The sequence below is a fragment of the Chanodichthys erythropterus genome, chromosome 1, assembly GCF_024489055.1.
Source record: "Chanodichthys erythropterus isolate Z2021 chromosome 1, ASM2448905v1, whole genome shotgun sequence".
NCBI classification, from domain to species: Eukaryota; Metazoa; Chordata; class Actinopteri; order Cypriniformes; family Xenocyprididae; genus Chanodichthys; species Chanodichthys erythropterus.
In genome coordinates, this window is record NC_090221.1 from 19,281,281 (window position 1) to 19,305,464 (window position 24,184).

Below are 24,184 nucleotides of genomic sequence, written 5' to 3' on the forward strand. Positions count from 1 at the left end.
GCTCATATGCCTTCCCATGCTCCACGTCATTTGTGAGAACTGGCTATCACGACACGTCACCCGTGGACATTACATCATAGCTGGTTATCCTGAGTTTAATTCTCCCTGCCATTTGCGCCGCATGCGTTGCGTCTGGGAAGAACAGCTGATACTCGCCTGAACGTTTCTCAGCAAAACCACTGACAAGAGGCAGCGGACCACCCTCAGCCGCAGCTCGAGAATTCCTGTGATTAAGGTAAAATGTTGTTTTGTTGTTATTATTTTTTTAACTATTCGTAACGTAATTTATTAGCAAATAGCGGAGTTTTGGGGCGCATATTATAGCATATATATGCGCGTTTTATAGGCAAATGCTTCACACAGAGGCGTTCACATTGTTTCATACCACCACAGACTTTATATAGACATTCAATTCTATAGAATAAACATACGTATGATGATTCAAAAAGTTGACCGTAAACCAAAAGTTTTAGGCTTATGATTGTAGTAATGGTCTTTTTGTATTATATCACATCAGCTGAGAATGGTTTTATTCATTTTTGATTGATTTAATTATAATTTGTGGTATTGGTTGGGTGGGGCTATGTGAATGACTATCTCAGACCTTGGATGTATTCCTGACTCAGACCAGAGACATGCCTATTTTTGGACTTCTCTGATACACATTTACAAACAATACTAAAAGGTTCCTGGTATTTTTCTTTTCTTTTTTTTCTTTATTTTATTTTATGAAAGTTTGCAGAGTGCCAAATCAATCATTCTTACACGACAAATAAGAAGAAGCAAGAAATTTGATGATTTATCATTGTACAGTAACTGCTTGCATACTCCGGATGCTTTGTGCACAAGTTTAACATTATAACAGAATAAATTTCCAGTGAACTGCAGACTAAACATTTTCAGTCACTGAGAGATCCCTGTTCTCTATTTGCCTGGTTATGATGTAGTGAAAGAGAGCATAGTATAAGTTCAGAGGGTGGAGCCACGAGTGTCCTGTGGAAAATGTGGCTGTGCCTTCAGCATTTTATCCAGTAGAAATGGTTTAAATTAGGGGGAATTTAATATATATTTTTAGAGTGTTGTGTGATGAAACAGGTTATAAAGATTAAACAGGTTTGGAGGTTACTTAACTAGGAGTATACATTCATAGTCTGTTTGCTTCGGCACTGCAGAAATGTATTTTGAACTCATTTACACTGCAAATAGAAGACTTTAGATAATGTATCTAACAATTTCCACTGTGGCTTATAGCTCAGAAAAAGAGGATTCTGAAAATAATAAACAACCATTTAAAAAAAAAATAAAAATAAAAAATATATATATAAATATATATATATATATATATATATATATATATATATATATATATATATATATATATATATATATACACACACACACATACACACACAGAAGCTAAGGATAGTCTAACATGCTTCTTCTTAATTCTCTCTCCAGGTGCCAGATTATTATTCCATTGGTAAACATGGGCAAAGTAAGTTTAAATTTCTACATCATTGTGTCTGCTTGCTTTATGCAGTGCTTACAATTGATATTTATGTATAATTTGTTTTTGGTCATGTAGCAAGAAAGAATTGCCACAAAGAGATGACCTCTGCCCCCTTTCTCATTGTCATCATTCTCGTTTTCCATCTATTGTAGTTCAGGGAGTGTAGAATGTCAGAGTTTTCTTTAAGGAATCTCAGAGGTCAATGAATTGCTCATTAAAAAATTAGATCTGCTGAGAACATCACAATGCCACATGTCGACCTGTGCTCAGTGATCATATTTTTTTCATTTTTGTTTCATTTTTTGAAACAATATCTTGTTTAGGTATCATTTTAGATACCTTGAAATGTATAGTGGCCAATCTATTATTAAAGCACACTAATAATTTATAAAACATTAGTGCATTACTATTGGTATTGCTTTTGTTAGGATTAGGGATTTGAATTAACCTCTAGTATTAAACATGGTTTGCACTGTGCATGTGAATGTCTCAAATGATCTTATCTAAGGTGAGCTATTGCTCTTTTATGTGCTCAGAATGTCCAAATGCTGAATGACAAAACAGGAGAAAACCCCCCCATAGATTTAAATGGAAGGATTGACCTGGGCCATGTCTAGGATGAGATTTGGGCATGTTTTTATATGACCTATTCACCTTGCACCCTAAAAACACCCTAGAAACTGTATAGTAACGCCCTGGTAACCACTAATAACATGGCATAACATTTTAATCAGAAAATCTAGTTTATCTTATTATGTTTTATATATAATTATAAGTTATTTTCTTATTTGCAATGTTTGCAAAACTTTCAGTGACATCTTAGATATTTCCTGAAAGAAAGAAACTGGCTTGCTACTACAATGGAGGACTTAATATTTTAGAATATTTCTTAAAATACTGAAAAAGTGTGTCTGGCTGGATGTTTGTTTGCTGAGATCAGTGTTGCTAGGGGTCTGTTCTTGTAGACGTGGAAGCCTACAGCTGCTGTGTTGAGCGATATCTGCAGGACAGGCCTTGAGCATGTGCAGAGAAGCATGAGGGGGAGGACTCTGGATCTGTGCCCTTTTATACTGAGACACGCCAGTGTTGTGGGAAATAAATGTAGGTAGACAGTGAATACAGAGGAGCTTTGAAAATGCACAGTCATGTAGCATTTATGCCCTGTCAGATGTAAGGTCTGCAGCTTTATGAAGGGGAATGACATCCTGTAGATTCAGTAGGACTGAAAGTGTAAGGTTACAGACATTTAAGTTGCACACAAGCTTTCTGTCTCTCTCCGTCACACACAAACTGAAACTGCCCTTTGCTACTGACCATAACACACAACTGCTGCACTGACAGGTGTCAGCTGACCATGCTATAGTCCTGCCTGTGCCTCTGAGTTTGGACCAAAGGCCAGATGAGGGAGAGTCTGATTGTTGGTGTAATATTTTATTTTGGGAATATGTAAACACATGTAGGCTGTCCCACCCAAGAGCAACTTAAAATAATTTGAGTTCTGTGTAATGCGTGTGACTGTAAATGCTCTCTAAATTTTCTTTATCAGTATTTTCTCGTTTTCAGTAAAAATATTCAAATATCCTTTAAACAAACTTTCTTTTTTTAACTCTGTCTCTCTCTCTCTATGTATATATATATATATATATATATATATATATATATATATATATATATATAAAATATGTCATATATGTCATAACTCTCAGAGATTGGCATGGAAATGGATATGGCAATGTTAATGTATTTGGTCTTGGCGGAATAAATCTGCTATGCTGCTGCTGATTATTGCTGCTGCAGCAGAGCAAGTACAGGGACTTGATACTGTCAATACATAATGCTGTATTGCAACATTTCAATGCTGAGCTTCAAGCTCATTGGCTGCTGATGCTACGGCAACCATTCAGCTGTGCTATGTAGATAACGATGTGATCGCTAACAAACTGAGCTAAGGACCTATCAGCCTGTGCCATATATAGTTTTTATAACAGAACATTTTATATATATATATATACACTATATTGCCAAAAGTATTGGGACACCCCTCCAAATCATTGCATTCAGGTGTTCCAATCACTTTCATGGCCACAGATGCATAAAATCAAGCACCTAGGCATGCAGACTGCTTCTACAAACATTTGTGAAAGAATGGGTTGCTCTCAGGAGCTCAGTGAATTCAAGCGTGGTACCGTGATAGGTTGCCACCTGTTCAGTTGTTACGGTGCTGGTGTGGTAGAGATGAGGCATACACAGAAATCCACAACACTGGGTACTTTTAATCAAACAAAGGACACACACACACACACACACACACACACTAGACTAACAATAGGACAGACAAGGAGTGAAGGGAGTGGGTGCTTCTCAATTCTTATTTGTGCATCCTCGTTTCCTTTCCTTGCTTCCTTTCCTCGCGTCTTAGCTCCACCCCTCCAGGAAGCGAGGGAGGGACGCAAGGAAAAGACGAGAGGACGGAGGAATTGAATCAAGTGAAATGATAAATCCTCGCTCCCTTTAGCGTCACTTCAAAGCGTCATCAGCTGCGCTCGAGGGATCTACCCACATGTTGTTAAAGTTTGGTTATTTAAAAAAATATAATATTAATAAAGCAAGATGCCTAGTTGAAATATATGAGATATAAAGTTTATTTAATCTGTAAAAAGCATACATTTAAATGATTGTGACAGATAAGAAGGGGGAGGAGAATTTATGCGTGCGTCAGGTTACTCGATGAGAAAGACTTCCGCAAAGGATGCACCTGTGTATCCTCGCTCATGACTCCTCGGGAAGCCTCCTCACTCCTCGATCCTCGCCTCCTCGGGGTGCAATTAGAGAATTGAGATGTCCTTCAAGATGGCTGAGCTTGATCGTTTTCCGGGTCATAGGATGGTGGACGGAGGAGTGAGGAGACGAGGAGGGATATTGAGAAGCACCCATTGAGTCCATAATAAAGGGAGTGCAGATGATCCAGTCCAGGTGTAGGTGATGAGTGCTGATGGGGAGATGACGAGAGAATTGAGTGCAGGTGTGGAGACAGGAGGATCTTGGGAAATGGAGTCCGGGAGACAAGGGAACTGTGACAGTACCTCCAGCCTCGCGCCATAGATGGAACAACCGGGGAGGGGGGGTGGGCGCCCTGGAGACGTCACGCAGGTGCAGGGAGAGGAGCGGACAGGAATCCAGGAAGCCATGGCGAGTCAGAGGCCGTGGGCGGCCATGGCGGGTCAGGAGCCGTGGACAGCCATGGCGATGGCCATGGAGCGGGTTCGTTGGCTGCTGGAGCATGTTTGTAGGCTGCAGGAGTGGGCTCGGCGGCAGCTGGAGCGAGTTTGGTGGCAGCTGGAGCGGGTTTGGTGGCAGCTGGAGCGGGTTTGGTGGCAGCTGGAGCGGGTTTGGCGAGGGCTGGAGTGAGCTCGTGAAAGCCTGGAGTGGGCTCGGGGAAGGTTGGGGCTGCTGGTTCAGCCGAAAAGTCTGTTAGCCATTTCTCCTCTGAAGGCGGTTCTTGGCAGGTTGAAGTGGGCTTGGCGAAGACTGGAGCGGGCTCTGCGAAGACTGGCCTCTTAGACCGCCTGGACCTCTTTGTGGCCCTTCTTTTGGACAGTTTGGGCGTGGTCTCTGGTTGGAGCCCTGGTGCACACCCATTGGAGCGATAGGTGGAGGAAATTCCTCCACATATTGCTCCAGCGGGCAGTTGTCCTGCCGAAGCATCCACAGACAATCTTCAACAGAGAGTCTGGGCTGGCATTTTCTTGAGGACTCTGGAACTAAGAAGATACCCATTGTTAAGTTTGTGGATATCCGGTGGTTTGTCCTTCTGTTATGGTGCTGGTGTGGTAGAGATGAGGCATACACGGAAATCCACAACACTGGGTACTTTTAATCAAACGTAGGAGATACACACACACAATACACATTAGACTAACAATAGGACAGACAAGGAGTGAAGGGAGTGAGTCCATAATAAAGGGAGTGCAGATGATCCAGTCTAGGTGCAGGTGATGAGACAGGAGGATCTTGGGAAATGGAGTCCGGGAGACAAGGGAACTGTGACAGCAATAAGTTCATTTGCGAAATTTCCTCACTACTGAATATTCCACGGTCAACTGTTATTGGTATCATAACAAAGTGGAAGAAATTGGGAACAACAGCAACTCAGCCACCAAGTGGTAGGCCACGTAAAATCACAGAGCGGGGTCAGTGCATGCTGAGACGCACAGTGCGCCAAAGTAGCCAACTTTCTGAAGAGTCAAAAGCTACAGACCTCCAAACTTTGTGTGGCCTTCAGATCAGCTCAAGAACAGTGCGTAGAGAGCTTCATGGAATGGGTTTCCATGGCCGAGCAGCTGCATCCAAGCCTTACATCACCAAGTGCAATATAAAGCATTGGATGCAGTGGTGTAAAGCACTGGACTCTAGAGCAGTGGAGACGTGCTCTCTGGAGTGACGAATCCGATGGACGAGTCTGGGTTTGGCGGTTGCCAGGGCAACGGTACTTGCCTGACTGCATTGTGCCAAGTGTAAAGTTTGGTGGAGGGAGGATTATAGTTTTGGGTTGTTTTTCAGGGGTTGAGCTTGGCCCCTTAGTTCCAGTGAAAGGAACTCTTAATGCTTCAGCATACCAAGACATTTTGGACAATTTCATGCTCCCAACTTTGTGGGAACAGTTTGGGGGTGGCCCCTTCCTGTTCCAACATGACTGTGCACCAGTGCACAAAGCAAGGTCCATAAAGACATGGATGAGCGAGTTTGGTGTGGAGGAACTTGACTGGCCTGCACAGAGTCCTGACCTCAACCTAATAGAACACCTTTTGGATGAATTAGAGCGGAGACTGCGAGCAAGGCCTTCTCGTCCAGCATCACTGCCTGACCTCACAAATGTGCTTCTAGAAGAATGGTCAAAAATTCCCATAAACACACTCCTAAACCTTGTGGAAAGCCTTCCCATAAGAGTTTAAGCTGTTATAGCTGCAAAGGGTCGGCCAACTCCATATTAAACCCTACGGATTAAGAATGGGATGTCATTAAATTTCATGTGCACATAAAGGCCCTTTCGTGTCATTTCCTGTTCCACCTCTTGCGTGCGTTTTCATGACAAAATGTGATTTGGGGACCAGATAGAGTCGTTGGGTGACAAAGTTGTTGTCAGCTTGTGTGTGACCCCCTGTTGCGGATCATTTATGTAGTATCATGTAGTGTGAACACCTCAACAACTTAAAGACTCCACAGCAAGTTATGTAGTCTGAACAGCACAGCGATCTGCTGACGTTTAGACATGTAGTCTGAACTATGCATTAGTTAGCTATACAGTTTTATATATATTTATATATATAAACACTAGAGAGGAGCTTATTTACTGTTAATATGTTTAAATAAATTTGTTATGAAGTCAAGTGCTTATGAAAACTATGTGCAACTGAGTTTTATACAAACATTTCAAAGTGTTATTATATCTGAAAATAAATAGCAGAATATAAAATCTCTGTTGTTAATTGTAACCTCTAATATTATAGTGTACCAAATGAGAGGGTTCCCTTTATAGTTTGCATTTTTATTTGTGAGATTTTTTTTTTCCTTAAGAACTATTTGCATCGTCCGATATCATTCTGAATAATCGGCAGAGAAATTTAAAGTAGTATCAGTGCATCTGTAATATATATGCATATTAGTTTAGTAGTGTTTTTTGTTATCTTACCTATTTTGAAGATTGAAATTTTTGAAAAGTACTTGAATAAAAGCTTGGTCTGCAAGGAGCTTATAGCAATGAAGGAAAACATTTTCATTGTTTGTTATTCATAGGCTATGAGAAGATTCATCTCTCATTTTTGGCTTTGCTGTTCAGAAAAACAACTAAACATCTATAATTTTTGTTTTAGGGATTCAGAGGTATAATTGTAGATCACCCTGACTTTGATGCAGGCAGTGATGCAGAGGCCCTCTATGATGCCATGAAAGGCATTGGTGAGTGCCAGGACTCCTCATCTATAGATGTTTAATATGTATCTAGTGGCTGCTGGGATATTTCTATAATGATCACTCAAAAAATTCTCTGTTGTGTCACAGGAAGTGACAAGGATGCCATCTTAGACCTGATTACCTTACGAAGCAATGCTCAGAGGCAGGAGATCCGCTCTGCCTACAAATCACAATATGGGAAGGTACTGGAAAATCTCCAGCAAGCATTTAATAAATGAATAAATGGCTTATTGAAAAAAAAAATGCTTTATTAAAATATGCTTTTACATTACAGGATTTAATTGATGATCTGAAATACGAGCTGACTGGGAAGTTTGAACGTCTGATCGTGGGTTTGATGAGACCTCCTGCTTATCATGATGCCAAAGAAATCAAGGATGCCATTAAGGTATATAAGAATCTAGATTCTGTGTGAATTTGAGACTCAATTAAAACGTGCTGTGTTCGGCTGATGTAATTGCACTAAAAATTTACTATGCACTAAAATTTACTATGCATGACTTGCACTGATAATTGTATTCAGATATGTTATGCTGTATTATTTCATTTTGCATTTATATTTTCTGAAAATATTGCTGTTTGATGATATATAGTCTTGACTTAGATTTCTGTCAATCAGCTAAACAGAACACAGTAGTCAGAGATTTCCAAATCACTTCTCTAAGCATCATTCATTAAAAGTCCAATTACAATATCAGCTATTGTAGTTTCTCTTTGTTATTTACTGCATTTTCTTGTCCTGTGAATCTATTTGCCCTTGGCTATCGTTAGGATTCGGTAAGTTACTTTCCTTAATTATTTTAATGACGATAGTTAGCTCTTTGCTTTGGGAGTGTTAACCATTTCATGATTTTATGGCTGTGAAAAATCACAAAGAATCCAGCCATTTGGGACTTTAATAATAGAAAACATACCACATTGAAGAACAAAGAAAAATGTCTATCCTTTTGGAAAATATATACATTTTTTATTACAGTATCCTCAGTCGCTTTGGCTCAATTCTCAAATGAGACTTATTTTTCTCAAAACAATACGTTCAAATCTCTGAAAAATTTGTTTTAAATTGATTTAAGCAAATTGCTTTTGTTTTGGCACATGTGTGAAAAAGAGTAAGTACAATTGTCTACAATTTGCACAATAACTAAATGTGCATGGCTTGTTGATCAAAACTGATTTTGCTGAAAAGCTGATTCTCATTGAAATTGTCAAACTCTTCACAACTTAAATATTCTTTCATCATGTAAGCCATCACATGCAAAATGATCCATTCAATTATCAAAATCTTTCTTACTTGCATGTATAATTCAATAAATACTTATGACATGGAATGTTTGTAATGTCTGCTAAATTGGCCAATGGCCTGCCATTGTAATGAAATAAGAATCACAATCTTTCTTACCAATCAACCAATCTTGGAAGTTTGGAAGCATACGGTAGTCTATATGTAGTTTGTCCAGCACAGTCACTACCATTTTTGAACATGAAGGAACGTCACAACCTGGGCTTGACATTAACTTTTTTTGCTCACCACCCACTGTGGCTAGTGGTTTTCCGAAGTTACTAGCCACTCAGCATTTTTACTGCCATGTCTCATAATTTGAGATGGTCCTCACTGCAGAACATAAGTAATCTAGATCCAACTCCTCCCACTTTTCATAGCCTTAAACCTACCCGACTCCGCCCCCTGGCTCTAATGCTTCGTTCACGTCACCTCGTATTTACCGGATTCTTGAAATGACAACACGTGACGTTATATTCGGAGTTGTTCACGTCCTCTGACTGGGAATTATGCGTTTCCATGGCACCACTATCAACGCCTAAATGAATCTACAGCGGTCAGGTGGTACAGCGGCCACGTAGTACATGTGGGAGCTTTCAGAAAACTCCCAGCTTACAAGCTGTAATTACGATCTCTACAAGGACGTGAATGCTTTTTAAAAGCAGGAATCTCGTAACTACAGGAATTACGAGGCCGCGTGAACGCACCTTAAACCTACCCATCTCCACCCCCTGGTTCTAGATCCAACTCCTCCCACTTTCCATATACCTTAACCTACCTGACTCCGCCCCTTGGATCTCGAGTGTTCTGCAGGCTACTGCATAATTTGGCAGGAGGTATAGGCTGCTGTCACTTTAAGCCCTGACGGTTGGATCCATTACATATGCGGCCCTAGACCTACATACATTTTTGTTTCTGCTGGTTGGTGCCCACAACTCCGTAACCGAGCGCAAACACGTAATAATATGTGATGCAGAGTAGAGCCATGAAGACGCTATTGAGAGCTATTGATGCACTCTTTATATTAGATGTCCTTATCTCCTATGTACTGTATGTTCCAGCAAACAGTTATGATATTTGCACTTACCTTTTAGAAAATGTTTGGAAAAATGTGCCAAAGCAATTGAGAAAAACTATAATACATGTGTTACTTGCTTAGCTTCACCTCTTACATTTTTTAAAAATTGCTTACACAAAATTTCTGAAACTGGCTCCATTTGTTGAAATTCTATGCACAAAACACTACTATATTGTGTCTTTTGCTTGTTCAGTGGAACACACAGGCATTTGTCATAGCACTCACACATACATGTATGTGCACAAATACTATATATACAGTATGTATGCACAATTGTTGCACAGTTGATGAATTTTACAGCTGTTGAACTGAACTGAATCAACACTGAACTCACTTGAGCTGAATAATGACACTATTGGCTTGTTAGTTGAAAAATTTGAATTTGTTATATTGTGAAGCCGCTTTGAAATAATCTGTATTTAATAAAGTGCTATAGAATTAGAAATAATCTGTATTGAATAAAGTGCTATAGAATTAGAAATAATCTGTATTTAATAAAGTGCTATAGAATTAGAAATAATCTGTATTTAATAAAGTGCTATAGAATTAGAAATAATCTGTATTTAATAAAGTGCTATAGAATTAGAAATAATCTGTATTTAATAAAGTGCTATAGAATTAGAGGTAACTTGACTTTGTATGCATATTCAGTATATATTTACAAAATAAACAAATGCAAGGGGGAAATATTGATTTGTTTCTCAAAACATTGAGTTTTGATTTCTAAGTGATCAAATTAGGTATATTTACACTATAAACAAATACAAAGGGGTAAAAATAAATAATTTTTTTCTCAAAACAACAAGTTTTGATGTCTTAATTGGAAAAATTAATTAGCAATAAATAATAGAAAAATAAAAAGCAATTTTAAAAAACTGTAATGGGAAATTTACACTTAAATTGCTGTTTATTGCAGATTTAAACAGCTTTCTGTGAATTACCATAAGAGACTGCATGGTTTGACATTTTTTACAATACTGACACTGTACTATATGACAAAATAATAATTCTTCTCTCATTTGTACTGCAATTTCACTGTCACTCAAGTAACTCTACTCATTTCCCTCTGGATAATTATACTAGCTGACTGTTCATTATCCCTTCAAATTAAAGCAGTGGTGTAAAGTATTTGAGTAATTGTTATTAGTTACTGTATTTATCTTTTTGGCTTCTTTGTAGTTTTACTGAATATCAAACATTACCGGTGGGAATCTTTAGTTACCTCACAATCCGATCCAATTCTGATTCCGCTTCTGGGAGTCACAATCCCATTCCAAAACGATTCTTGATCTACCTTTTTTCTTATTAATTAATTAATTAGGTTACCAACTTGAAAATCTTAAAATCCACAGCTGCATGTACGAGCACTCTTCACAAAAGTGCATTTGAAATTAAAAGCAGCCTTTTGAGTTTAATTTTTTTTAATATATAAATCCACTGCATTCCAAACATCATAAATGATGACTTCATGGAGCATTTGTAAAGAAAATACCGGCGGGTGAGACCGCACACTGCATGTGTAACATCAAACAAAGCTTGCGTCTCTCACAGGCCATTCTGTACAATGAAGCCTGTGAATGCCCTTTGTAATTCGCTTAAATCTAGTTAAAACTATAAGCTCAGAATCGATTCTGAAATTCTCAGAATCGTTGGAGAGAGAATCGCGATGCATCGACGGATCGATTTTTTTTCTCCCACCCCTATCAAACATATTAGCAACTTTACTCTATACTTGACTACATTTTTGTACTCTTTACTCCAATACATTTGTAATACAGTAACACAACACATTTAATATGGAACCTAACTTTTTCTGCAGCAGTTTATTTCTGCTACAAAAGAAGTGATATCGCCATCTACAGGGCATTGAAGGTACTATATCTTGTGCGTTTTGCCCTTACTTATTAGTAACGCCTTCCCTATTCTACTTACGGAAAAAAATGGAACTGGCGCCGCATTCGTTCTGTAAGTTGAACAATACGGAAAGCGGAAGCACTTGCAGGGCAATCATTTGTTTATATAAAGCATATACAGTTGTATTTTTCTCAAAAATGACAGATCGTTTCTCTAGATAAGACCCTTATTCCTCGTCTGGTATTGTTTAAAGCCCTTTGAAGCTGCACTGAAACTGTAATTTTGACCTTCAACCGTTTGAAGGCCACTGAAGTCCATTATAAGGAGAATAATCCTGGAATGTTTCACAAATCAAATGTTTCTTGTTTTTCACTGGCATGTCTCTTAGGTGTTGAGGACTAATGCATCTTTGAGCCTACATTCAGTATGAGTAAAATACTTAAGTACTGTTAAAATCAGATACTCTAAGACTTTTACTCAAGTCGAATTGGAATTGGTGACTTGAAACTTGTCAACTAGTCATTTTTGCTGTAAGATGTCTGTACTTTTACTCAAGTATGGTTTTCAGGTACTCTTTACACCTCTGCATTAAAGAGACTGAATTTGCTTTGTGTTCAGAAACTGACTTGCGTGTTTTGCTTTAAAGGGAGCAGGAACAGATGAGAAATGTTTGATTGAAATTCTCGCTTCACGAACTAATGAGCAGATTCATGATCTGGTGGCAGCATACAAAGATGGTGAGATTTTTTTTCTTTCATAAATCAAGAAGAAACCCAATATTCTTCTGAAATGAAGCAAAGCCTGACTATGTGATTGTATTCACAGCGTATGGCAGAGACCTTGAAGAGGACGTTATAGGGGACACATCTGGACATTTTAAGAAGATGCTGGTTGTTTTGCTTCAGGTCAGTGAAATCTTTTTTGTTGATTCATGATAGTATATGTCAAACCTGCAGCCCAAAGATGAGTAGTCATTATCTATGATTGTTTTTCCTTTTTCTGCTGTATTTTTTTTTTTTCATATTGCGACATTCATAATAATAATAGTGATTGTCTTGTTTCTCAGGGGACCAGAGAGGAAGATGATGTTGTTAGTGAAGACCTCGTGGAGCAAGATGCTCAAGTGAGTTCAAAGAAGTGTGTGGTTGATATTGATCACTGGATAAATTATACTACAAATCAATATTACATTGATTCTTATTGGTAAATTGTGGCCTTCTGTGGTCAAACATATTTTTTATAATGAGTGTGCCGTTTACTCATTTATTTGGACTCCTCATTGCATAAGAACAACAGGAAAACAATTGAGTTTGCCCGACCGTGCAACCTAACAAGTGTGTTTTTGACCTCTTGACTTGTAGGACCTGTATGACGCAGGAGAGGCACAGTGGGGCACAGACGAGGCCAAATTCATCATGCTTCTGGGAAACCGTAGTGTGACCCATTTGCAGTTGGGTATGAGAACCGCAGCCACACACTGGACACAGAGATTTCTGCTGACTAACACCCCTCCTCCACTACACAATCTCTCTTCTGTGTCTGTAACACTCCTCACCACACCACCGATTAGATTTGACCATCATTGTTGCTGCTTTTAATAATGTGAAAGAGAGTTTGTAATGCAACAAACAAAACCACTGTGCAATAACCTAAATGATGTGTGATTATGCAAGATGTACTGTTATGCAATATTATGATTGTTAATAAATGTAGATTATTAATGGTTAAGATTAGGATTACTCAATATAATGGATCAATTCTTTATGACATAACAAATTACAAACAAAAAATTGGGTTTTTCAGTATTTGATGAATACCAGAAAATTGCTGAGAAATCCATTGAAGACAGTATTAAGAGTGAGCTCTCCGGAGACTTCGAAAGACTGATGCTGGCTGTTGGTAAGCTTTGGCAGCATGCAATCAATTCCTGAATGCTCACAGCTGCATTTTCACTAAAATCTGCTATTTGATTTATCTACCACAGTTCAGTGCATCAGGAGTAAGCCCATGTTCTTCGCCAGACGCCTTTACAAATCCATGAAGGTTGTGTTAGCCTTGTTATAATGAATATTAATGGAGTAAAAGTACAATTCTCAAGTTTTTAGTCAATACTTCCCATCTGTCTGCAGGGTCTGGGCACAGCTGATAACACTCTGATTCGCATTATGGTCTCTCGCGCTGAGATTGACATGCTGGACATCAGAGAGTGCTTCAGACTGCGCTATGAGAAGTCTCTGTACAACATGATTCAGGTGCCTATACACAAACAAAACACAATTTCTTGATTATGTCAACACATTCATGTGTGTTACATTCAATTATTATAATTTGAAATCATTTCCAATTCTGTCATTGAGGTTTTACTCTGTGATCTTATAATTGCAATTGTCGTTAATTGTGTAGTCACATAGTTTTACATATAAAATGTGGTTTATTCATGTGTTAGACTTGCACACAGCGCACATGTTGTAAAATGGTAAATAATATATTGTGAACCCAACAGGATGACACATCTGGGGAGTACAAACGCACCCTCCTGAGACTGTGTGGAGGAGATGATGAGTAAGCATTTTTCAGGTCTTGAAGTGTTTCATTTATGTTAAAGGTGCCATCGAACTTTTTTTACAAGATGTAATATAAGTCTAAGGTGTCCCCTGAATGTGTCTGAAGTTTCAGCTCAAAATACCCCATAGATTTTTTTTAATAAATTTTTTTAGCTGCCTATTTTGAGGCATAATTAGAAATGTGCCGATTCAGGCTGCGGCCTCTTTAAATGCTCGCGCTCTCCGCCCACGGAGCTCGCGCTTACCTTAAACAGCATAAACAAAGTTCGCACAGCTAATATAACCCTCAAAATGGATCTTTACAAAGTGTTCGTCATGAAGCATGTCTAATCGCGTAAGTACAGTGTTTATTTGGATGTTTACATTTGATTCTGAATGAGTTTGAAGCTGTGCTCCGTGGCTAACGGCTAATGCTACATTGTTGGAGAGATTTATAAAGAATGAAGTTGTTTATGAATTATACAGACTGCAAGTGTTTAAAAATGAAAATAGTGACGGCTCTTGTCTCCGTGAATACAGTAAGAAACGATGGTAACTTTAACCAACAGTAGCCTACATTAGCAACATGCTAACGAAACATTTAGAAAGACAGTTTATAAAATATCACTAAAAATATCATGATATCATGGATCATGTCAGTTATTATTGCTCCATCTGCCATTTTTCGCTGTTGTTCTTGCTTGCTTACCTAGTCTGATGATTCAGCTGTGCAGATCCAGACGTTAATACTGCCTTGTCTAATGCCTTGAACATGAGCTGGCATATGCAAATATTGGGAGCGTACATATTAATGATCCCGACTGTTACGTAACAGTCAGTGTTATGTTGAGATTCGCCTGTTCTTCAGAGGTCTTTAAACAAATGAGATTTATACAAGAAGGAGGAAACAATGGAGTTTGAGACTCATTGTATGTCATCTCCATGTACTGAACTCTTGTTATTCAACTATGCCAAGATAAATTCAATTTTTAATTCTAGGGCACCTTTAAAAACCCAGCTCTATATGCAGACAACTATAAGTAAGTCTTTTGATGTCTGATTCCCCACCAAAAAACTTCACACGCTTCACCTTTTAAAGGGTTAGTTCACCCAAAAATGAAAATAATGTAATTTATTATTCACCCTCATGTTCCACACCTGTAAGACCTTCATCTTCGGAACATAAATTAAGATATTTTGATTAAATCCAATGGCTCAGTGATGCCTCTGTAGACAGCAATGCCATTGTAACTCTTGAGATCCATAAAGGTACTAAAACATATTTAAAACTGTTCATTTGAGTTCAGTGGTTCAAAACACTGCTTCGGAACTTTACGAATCAAATCAGTGACTCGGATCTCCTATCAAATGGCTAAACTGCTGAAATCACGTGACTTTGGTGCTCCGAATCACTGATCCGAAGCAGTGTTTTGAAAACGGCCCATCACTATATTGTTGAAAAGTCGTTATTCTGTTTTTTTGGCACACAAAAAGTATTCTTGTCACTTTTTAATATTAAGATAGAACCACTGAACTCACATGAACTGTTTCAAATGTGTTTTTAGTACCTTTATGGATCTTGAGAGTTACAAGGGCATTGCTGTCTACAGAGTTTCAAATGTGTCATGCACCCTAAGCATACAGTTGAGTTTCACTGAGCCATTGGATTTAAATAAAAATATCTTAATTTGTGTTCCAAAGATGATTGAAGGTCTTACGGGTGTAGAACGACATGAGGGTGAGTAATTAATGACATTATTTTCATTTTTGGGTGAACTAACCCTTTAACTGTGAGTCTAGGATAAAAGCTCTAAATAAGTTTCGCAGTAACTATGAACAGACATTAGAGGGAGACATTGGTCCATCATAAAATAGGACAAAATGTTTTATGTCAAATGTTTGAATGTTTGGAAACAAGACTTTAGTATGTCTTTCTTTAAATTTTCATGTACACTACCATTCAAAATTTTGAGGTCTTTTAAAGATGTTTTTGACTGTCTCTTATGCTGCATTTATTTGGTGAAAAATACAGTAAAAACAGTAATATTGTAAAACATTATTAGAATTTTAAATCATTACTCCAGTCTTCAGTGTCACATGATCCTTCAGCAATCATTCTAATATGGTTTGATTGATATGATTTAATGTTCAGGAAGCATTTTTATTATTATCAATGTTTTTGTGTAAATTGTGGTACATTTCTGTCAGGATTCTTTGATGAATAGAAAGTTCAAAAGAACAGCATTTATTTGAAACAGTAATCTCTTGTAACAATATAAATGACTTTTTTCTTACTGACCCCAAACATTCAAAGAGTGAGGTATTTATATACCTTCATATTTACAATTTACAAACTATATTATATCATTTAGATGTACTTTCAGATTTCAATGAGCCAGAGATCAAGAACTGAAGCTTGCTCTCAATCCCTCATGTCAAGTTTGAATGTGAAGAATGTGAAGTTTTTGTCAAGCTCTCAATCCGCACATTGTTATTTTGTCAGCACAAAAGTTTAAAGAGCTGTTTGTTTCTCAGTATGGCAGGGGAGTTCTTCCCAGAAGCTGCACAGATTGCCTACAAGATGTGGGAAATCAGCGCCACGACCAAAATCCAGGTTGGTGTCACCCACATTTTCTCTCAGCGGCATGCATCATATTACCCTCTGCTCCGGGCCAAACTAGAGTTGATAACTGTGTCATGCACCCTAAGCACACAGTGGAGCTTTTGTCTGTGCACAGATAGCATCCGAATGCTGCTCAATTTGCTAATCAGAGTCTTGATTCACTGCCAGTTCCTGTGACACCTTTCCAGTTCAGTGTCACACCATCCAACAGATCTCAGTGTGTCCTCACATGTGTTTATGCTGCTGGTGTGATGTTGCTGTGATACTTTATAAATTAAAATTACAAGATGAAACAAAAGGAGAATGAGCTAACCTCTTTGCTATTGCAAATCTGATTAAAGAGTGTGTAATTGTAAACTTTTGTCTTTTCTATCTATCTCTAGTTAAGAGGAACTGTGCGACCATATCAAAATTTTGACCCTGCGAGTGATGCGCAAGCTCTGAGAAAAGCAATGAAGGGGTTTGGTGTGTAAAAACACAGTTTGATAGCATGCATTTGCCAAAAATATTAAGAGTAGCAATAATAATATATGATTTCATGTTATTTCTCAGGCACCGATGAAGATACGATTATTGACATTGTGGCAAACAGGAGCAATGAACAGAGACAGGAGATCAGACAGACTTTCAAATCTCTTTTGGGACGGGTAAGACGCTGTCCTGCCCAGTTTTGTAACTAGTTGTACTGTAGTGTATTAGTGTAGTTACTGTAAATGTGAAAGTATTTTTGCTGATATATAAAGTTGTTTTCCATTAGGATCTCATGGCTGACCTAAAATCAGAACTGTCCAAAAACCTTCAAAGACTCATTCTGGGTCTCATGATGACCCCAGCAGAGTTTGACGCCAAGATGATGAAGAAAGCCATGGAGGTACACAGAAACATTTGTGACGGCACTATGGAACCAAACCAAAATTTTATTTGAGTCATAGAAAAGGGCCGTTTCATCATTTAATCAGATCGACCTGCTTTTGTTATTCAACTTCTGTGCTCTTTTCATTCACTGGGTGTCAGTGACCTTTCCAAACTAGAGCAGAGGTGATGGTTGTTTCTCTACAAGGACTGTTTGCGAATGTTGCTTTCATGTTGAGTTTTACTGATAAAGAAATCAGTAGTAGAGAAAGAAAGCAGTATTTTAGCAATATACACAGTAGTGTACAAATAATAATTTAAAGCATTTTCCTATAATATAACTTTGTCTATGATTAAATAAATGTAATGTTTTTTTGTTGTTGTTTTTTTTAATAGGGTGCAGGGACTGATGAACATGCCCTGATTGAGATCCTGGTCACTAGGGGCAACCAGGAAATTCAGGAGATGTGTTCTGCCTATCAGAGTGGTAAATAAAAACCTGGCTGTTTGATTGAATAATGTGTCCAGCAGGTGGCGCCATGTATATAGGCTAAACAGACAAAAAGTCTGCGTAATGGGGTATTTACTATGATATGAAGAGTCATTTATTTACAGGCTGGACATACATCACGTTATCTCTACCCGATCCATATATTTTAATTTTCTCCTTCATAGCTTTTAAAAAAAGTTTGGAGGACGCCATCGCATCGGATACATCTGGGCATTTCAAAAGGATCCTGATCGCTTTGGCACAGGTACATTTACACAGTTCTCACATCCAAACACTGACCCACAGTTCATACTTTGTGCTTTATAAACTCATATTTCACTTCACTGATGGTGTTTGTCAGGGAGCCCGTGAAGACGGCCCAGTCGACATGGCCAGGGCCTTGGAAGATGCCCAAGTAAGTGTGAAATACTTACAAAACACTGTCAAGTGTTGATGGTTTACGAAGTATAAAGGTAATACCAAAGTATTTAATGTTTTCATCCAATGTAAGGAACTGGCAGAGGCATGCAACGCAGACTCTGGTGACATGGAGGACAAGTTCATGAGTATCCTGTGCACAAGGAGTTTCCCTCACCTGAGGAAAGGTAACGCAAACGCATGTTTGCTACTGCACACATGCTAATACATGTCTTCATGAACGCTTCAGCCAACATTTTCTATATCTCCTCCAGTGTTCCAGGAATTTGTGAGGTGCAGCAACAAAGATATCGAACAAATCATAAAGAAGGAGATGTCAGGAGATGTTAAAAATGCCATGTTTGCTATCGGTAAGAACTTTGTCAGTTCAATGAGTGAGCACCAGAAAAATAAATCACTAATAATAATAATAATAACACAAGGGTCATGTCATCTTAAAATCAGAAATGAACTTTTGCTCTTTTGATTTCAATGTACTATCAAAGATAGCCGGTTAATGGATGAAGAGGCAGTTAAATTATATTTTATATTTAATTATAGTATTAAATTGAATTCTATTTTTCCCAATAACCAGTGTTATTTTAGTGTTATAGTAATTTATCATGGTATTTATTAAAATTTAGATTTAGTTTTTAGTTTTCATTATAATTTTAGTTTAAATTCTAATAATTTTGTTAGTAATGTGCTTTTATCAGTTTTAAGTTGTTCTAAAAATGTTTCTATTTAGCTTTAATATATTTTTTTTATTTCTGTTTTAGTCATTTTAGTACTTCAACTTAAGCTTATAGTATTTTAGTTACTTGTCAAGGCAAGATTTCTAATTTAGGACATTTAAGTAGCTTTTATAAACATGCCATAGAATAAATAAATAAAATTACTGGTTTGTATCTTAAAATAGCTCTGACATTTTTTAAGATTTTAAGATTTTTTTTATTTTTTTTTTAAATAATACATATTATTTTAAGATAATACATCATCCACCAGTCAAATTTCTGATCAGGTTTTACACATTTTACAGTTTTTTTTTTGTTTTTTTTTAGTTTAAGTAATGTGCTTTTATCATTTTTAAGTATTAAAAATATTTATATTTAGCTTTAATGTATTTTTATTTCTGTTTTTAGTAATTTTAGTACTTCAAATTAAGCGTAAAGTATTTTATTTCAGTTACTTCCCAAGGCAACATTTCTAATTTTAGGACATTTTAGGACATTTTCTAAGCTTTTATAAACATGCTGTAAAAAATAAAATAAATAAAAAAACATCACTGGTGTGTATCTTGAGGGGGGAAAAAAAACAATGGCAGTGACATATTTTGAGATATGTCAGTGCAAGTTGCTTTCAGTTAAGAAATATGAATTTCAAATATGAATTTTAGTCTGGAACTAGGCTTAAACCTGTTAAAAAAAATTTAAATAAATGAAATACAAAAGCTGCTGCCATATACATGCAGTAAAATTCTGCTATTTATTTTATATGCAAAGAGGCCATCTTAAAGTCTTAAAATAATTAAATAATACGTTTCTAGCTCAGAATCTTGACTAACATTATAAGAGGATTTAAAATGACAGGAACAATGTATAACCCTTATAACCCTTTTAACAATTACATCAGCAAACTTCTGATCACATATTACACATTTGACACAAATAGATCACATGTCTGCAGTCATCTGAAAAAATAGCAATAACATGTTTATATTTTCCAGTGCGAAGTGTGAAGAATCAGCCATCTTACTTTGCTGACCGACTGTACAAAGCCATGAAGGTAAAAGTGCTTCATGTAATACACTTCCCTCGACATCACACTGTGAGCAGGAGGACGAAACACAAACAGCTGACATCAGTCAACTCAAAGTGCTCATAGAATGAAAAAAAATCAAATAAAACAACTGATCTCTTTAATATCTCTTATATAGTAATGAAATTAAAGTAAGACCAAATGGAGATATTTGTTTAAGGCTCCTGCTTCTCATACACTAATAATCACACTCTAGGAGTTCATAAGACATCTCAGTAATATCTGTGCTCAGATTCAATCAGATATCTGCAATCAGATATACAATAAAGCATAACCGCGGACAAGTTTAAATCTCCTGAGCTGATCTCTGAGCAAAAACTTTACTCTGGGTGATGAATAAGAGACGTTGATTAAAAACATGCTCTACTGAAACATGTTTTATGATCTTTTGTGCGCATAACACACTAATGTAAGGCAACAGTCATGTAGAGCTCATCTGATGACAGTGTATCTGTGCCAGCGATGGTTCTCAGACTTGATTATGAGTCACAGGCCCTGTGAAGAGCATCTGCACTATTGCTGATCAGCAGCCAGACCAGAGCTTTCTAAGCGCTGTGACTTTCCCTGCAGGGGCTGGGAACAGACGACAGGGCTCTCATCCGGATCATGGTGTCCCGCTCTGAGATTGACCTCTTCAACATCCGCAAAGAGTTCAAGGACACCCATGAAGCCTCTTTGCATGAATTCATCCAGGTAGAGGCGTTCGTTGTAAGTTGTGTGGTCCTTGTCGTACATATACTGCACGCTTTCGTGCATGTCTTGCTGGTGTGATCGGACGCTAGTTAGTTGTGTAGATATTGTGTTTTGTCTTACTGTAGGCGTTGTACATCCTCTTTTAGTTAAGTTGAGGGGAACAGAGTGTTTGACAGGTTCCTGCGGTGTACTCGCTCAACTCAGCTGTTTAGGAATTTCCCCTGCATGCTTGACTTCCTCTCAGTCTGCTGATTCTGATTGGTGCAGAGAGTGGAGACAGGAAGTGTTCAACAACAGGTCTATACTGGCTCTGAAGTCAAAATTCCCTTCACAGATCAATAACAACACTAAATTATACATTTTATGCTTTATGTTTTTTTGGGCTTATTACAGTATGTTACATTACATTGGCAAGTATGCAAATAAACTAAGCAAAGCATTATTTTAATTCAAATCGCATTTAAAAAATCAAAAATAACAGCATGATTTATTTTTAGATGCTTGCAGTGTTAGATAAAGCATGCAGAGAACAAGTCTGTGTGTGTTTTTAAGGTGTGTGTCAAATGATTTCCAGATCAGATTAATTGTTTTGTAGAATTGCATGGTTTCATAGCACTTTTCGTTTGCATTTTCAAACATTGTTTCCATGGAAATGCATTTTAGGATTTAAAGAGAAGAAAAACTTGTATAGTTATTATGTAAGTTGATATAAAACTCTTTGTAATTATGTAATGCAGTGAATTTCATAATGGCTTAATAGCATTATGCAACACTGAACTTTCACTGATATGATCATGATGTTCGTTCTCAAACTAGGGTGCCTTATTCCAAATTGGTCAAATGTTTGGTCTGACCAAATCGTATTATTTTTCTCAGGGCGACACATCAGGAGACTATCGTAAAACCCTTTTGATCCTCTGTGGAGGTGAGGACTAGAACATTTTTCATCGTCCTGGATGTGTCACAAGATGTTCACACACTATGTTCCTGTCCTTTGTTTGTGAGATGCTAGTCAACATACAGTCTTTGTGCCCTCTGCTGCTGCTGCCATGCCTATGCCAAAGCTAATGACCTATGCAAAAGCCACACCTTGTCCCATTTCATGCACGTAACATTTTTTTTTTACCGTTAAAAGCACTTTTTGTGGTGTTCCTCTACTAGTGCTTTATTTGTTACCCAAAACCCTGTTTAAATTGATCACCCCATAAATAAAAGATGTGATCATGTTTTGAGTTTGTGTTAATTGAACACCAATGTTGTTGTGTTTTAATACCAAAAGTTGCTTTAAAGGATTAGTTCACCCAAAAATGAAATTTCTGTCATTAATTACTCACCCTCATGTCGTTCCACACCTTCATTCATCTTCGGAACACAAATTAAGATATTTTTGATGAAATCCAAGAGTTTTTTTTTTTTATCCCCCATAGAAAGCAACATAATTACCTTCATTCAAGGTCCAGAAAGGTACTAAAGACTTTGTTAAAATAGTCAGCGTGACCATAGGCAGCGATGGTCGAGCACCCACAGAAAAAAACGAGATATTCTCCATTGATTTTAACCAAAAAAAAAAAAAATTGATTGCAGCTTTCAGACACGATCTTCACTTTTTTACGTCAAGAGCGCATCCAAGTGATTTCCTTCACTCTCGCACAAAACTGGACGCACATTCTCAAATATACAGTCTCATGACTCTGCTTGCACTTTCCCTAAAATGGTCGTCTTTCCTGGATTTAGAAGCTTTCATCCACCTGACTTTCATGATTGACTGATGAAATAACACAGTGTAGGCTACCTTTCAGGTAACGTTACTGATCATCAGATATCAGCGAGAGCACGACTTGCAACAACATTCATAAAAAGAATGTGCTTTTGGGTCGAAATTGTCATTAATTTCATTTATACGTTAATTTGATTTAAATAACAAGCGATCTGGCACTGGAACGTGTTGTTTTTGAAATCATGCTGAGTGTTGCTGCCGTTATTAGTGGAGGATCGGTCTCTTGTGGCTCGTGTAGTCTTCAGACATGTGCGTCAGTCTATCGCTTGACTCTTCTTTCCAGCGAAATCACTGACTAAATGCACACAAATGTGTCCCTGCTCTTATATAAGAACATTAATGAACTTCTTTGATATTAGTGAGGGTAAAAAAAATATACGAGGACGGATTCTGATCACTGATACTTAGAGCACGGCTGAACCTCTGACTCTATTAACAAAAGTTCTACCACGAGACCATTAGGCACTGGGCACCCACTGGCAGAAACATAAATCATCGCCTATGAACGTTTCTACAGTGGTTTAACCTTAATGTTATGAAGCGACGAGAATACTTTTTGTGCACAAAAACAAAACAAAAATAATGATTTTATTTCAACAATAACTTCTCTTCTGTGTCATTCTCCTACGCTGTTTACATTCAGCACTTCCAGGTTCTATGCCAGAACGCTGGCTCATTATTGGCCGGCTCCTGCGTCAGCGTTAGACACTTGTGACGTGCTGCTCATGTGATCATTGTTGGCCAATTCTGAGCCGCCATTCTGACATAGAACTTGGAAGCGCTGAACGTAAACAGTGAATTTGTTGTTTTAGCATCGAAATCACGATGTGCACATCTGCGATAGTGACATAGCAGGATGTGCGATGTCTAGTATAGGGATCGTTAATCCATAAGGACCAGACACCACGGTTCAAAACGCGCGTGATTCTATGATTAATTGCAAAGTTTGACAATCATACAATGAAAGATTATCATTTGAAAGTGTTTTAGGTCCTGTCAGTTTAAACATTCAAGAGATTTTATACCATTTGAGCGCACAAAGACGCGCTCAATTCTGAACATGCGGCTGTTTCACGCGTGCGCACACAGAGAGAGTCGCGCCAGATACATGTGAACACCAAATGATGTTCTCTTCTGCGTCTGTTTGTGCCTGAACGGACACATACTTGCAAAATAATTGTGAAAATGCACGTAAAAGATCGACTATCCTTGTAAACACAGTTGCTAATGGCTTAGGTGAATGAAACCATTGAGAAAGAAAACCGGGTGTGTGACAGTAT

At 37.7% G+C, this 24,184-nt stretch overlaps 1 protein-coding gene and 1 long non-coding RNA gene across 4 annotated transcripts in view; one reads left to right on the top strand and one right to left on the bottom strand.

Annotated features, from left to right (window-relative positions):
- anxa6 (annexin A6) lies at window positions 1-22,429 on the top strand. Of its 3 annotated transcripts, none has more exons than XM_067389047.1 (25): window positions 1-235; window positions 1,459-1,495; window positions 7,381-7,465; window positions 7,568-7,662; window positions 7,755-7,868; window positions 12,338-12,428; window positions 12,517-12,596; window positions 12,758-12,814; window positions 13,053-13,146; window positions 13,495-13,590; window positions 13,676-13,734; window positions 13,821-13,943; window positions 14,195-14,253; window positions 16,770-16,848; window positions 17,241-17,322; window positions 17,410-17,504; window positions 17,615-17,728; window positions 18,106-18,196; window positions 18,385-18,464; window positions 18,561-18,614; window positions 18,711-18,804; window positions 18,892-18,987; window positions 20,343-20,401; window positions 21,005-21,127; window positions 22,004-22,429. In XM_067389047.1, exons 2-25 carry the CDS (start codon window positions 1,487-1,489, stop codon window positions 22,061-22,063), a joined length of 1,989 nt encoding a protein of 662 aa, XP_067245148.1. In that variant the 5' UTR covers window positions 1-235; window positions 1,459-1,486; the 3' UTR covers window positions 22,064-22,429. The 3 variants fall into 3 exon arrangements, with proteins under 3 accessions (XP_067245148.1, XP_067245142.1, XP_067245157.1); XM_067389041.1 differs by having other exon boundaries at window positions 2-235; window positions 21,005-21,142; window positions 22,004-22,427; XM_067389056.1 differs by lacking the exons at window positions 1-235; window positions 1,459-1,495; window positions 7,381-7,465; window positions 7,568-7,662; window positions 7,755-7,868 and adding an exon at window positions 8,319-12,259 and having other exon boundaries at window positions 21,005-21,142; window positions 22,004-22,428.
- LOC137022724 (uncharacterized) overlaps window positions 21,149-24,184 on the bottom strand; it is a 15,633-nt gene continuing 12,597 nt past the window's right edge. Inside the window, exon 4 of the long non-coding RNA XR_010895424.1 lies at window positions 21,149-21,381. This is a non-coding gene — a long non-coding RNA (uncharacterized lncRNA). The remainder of the gene's footprint in view (window positions 21,382-24,184) is intronic.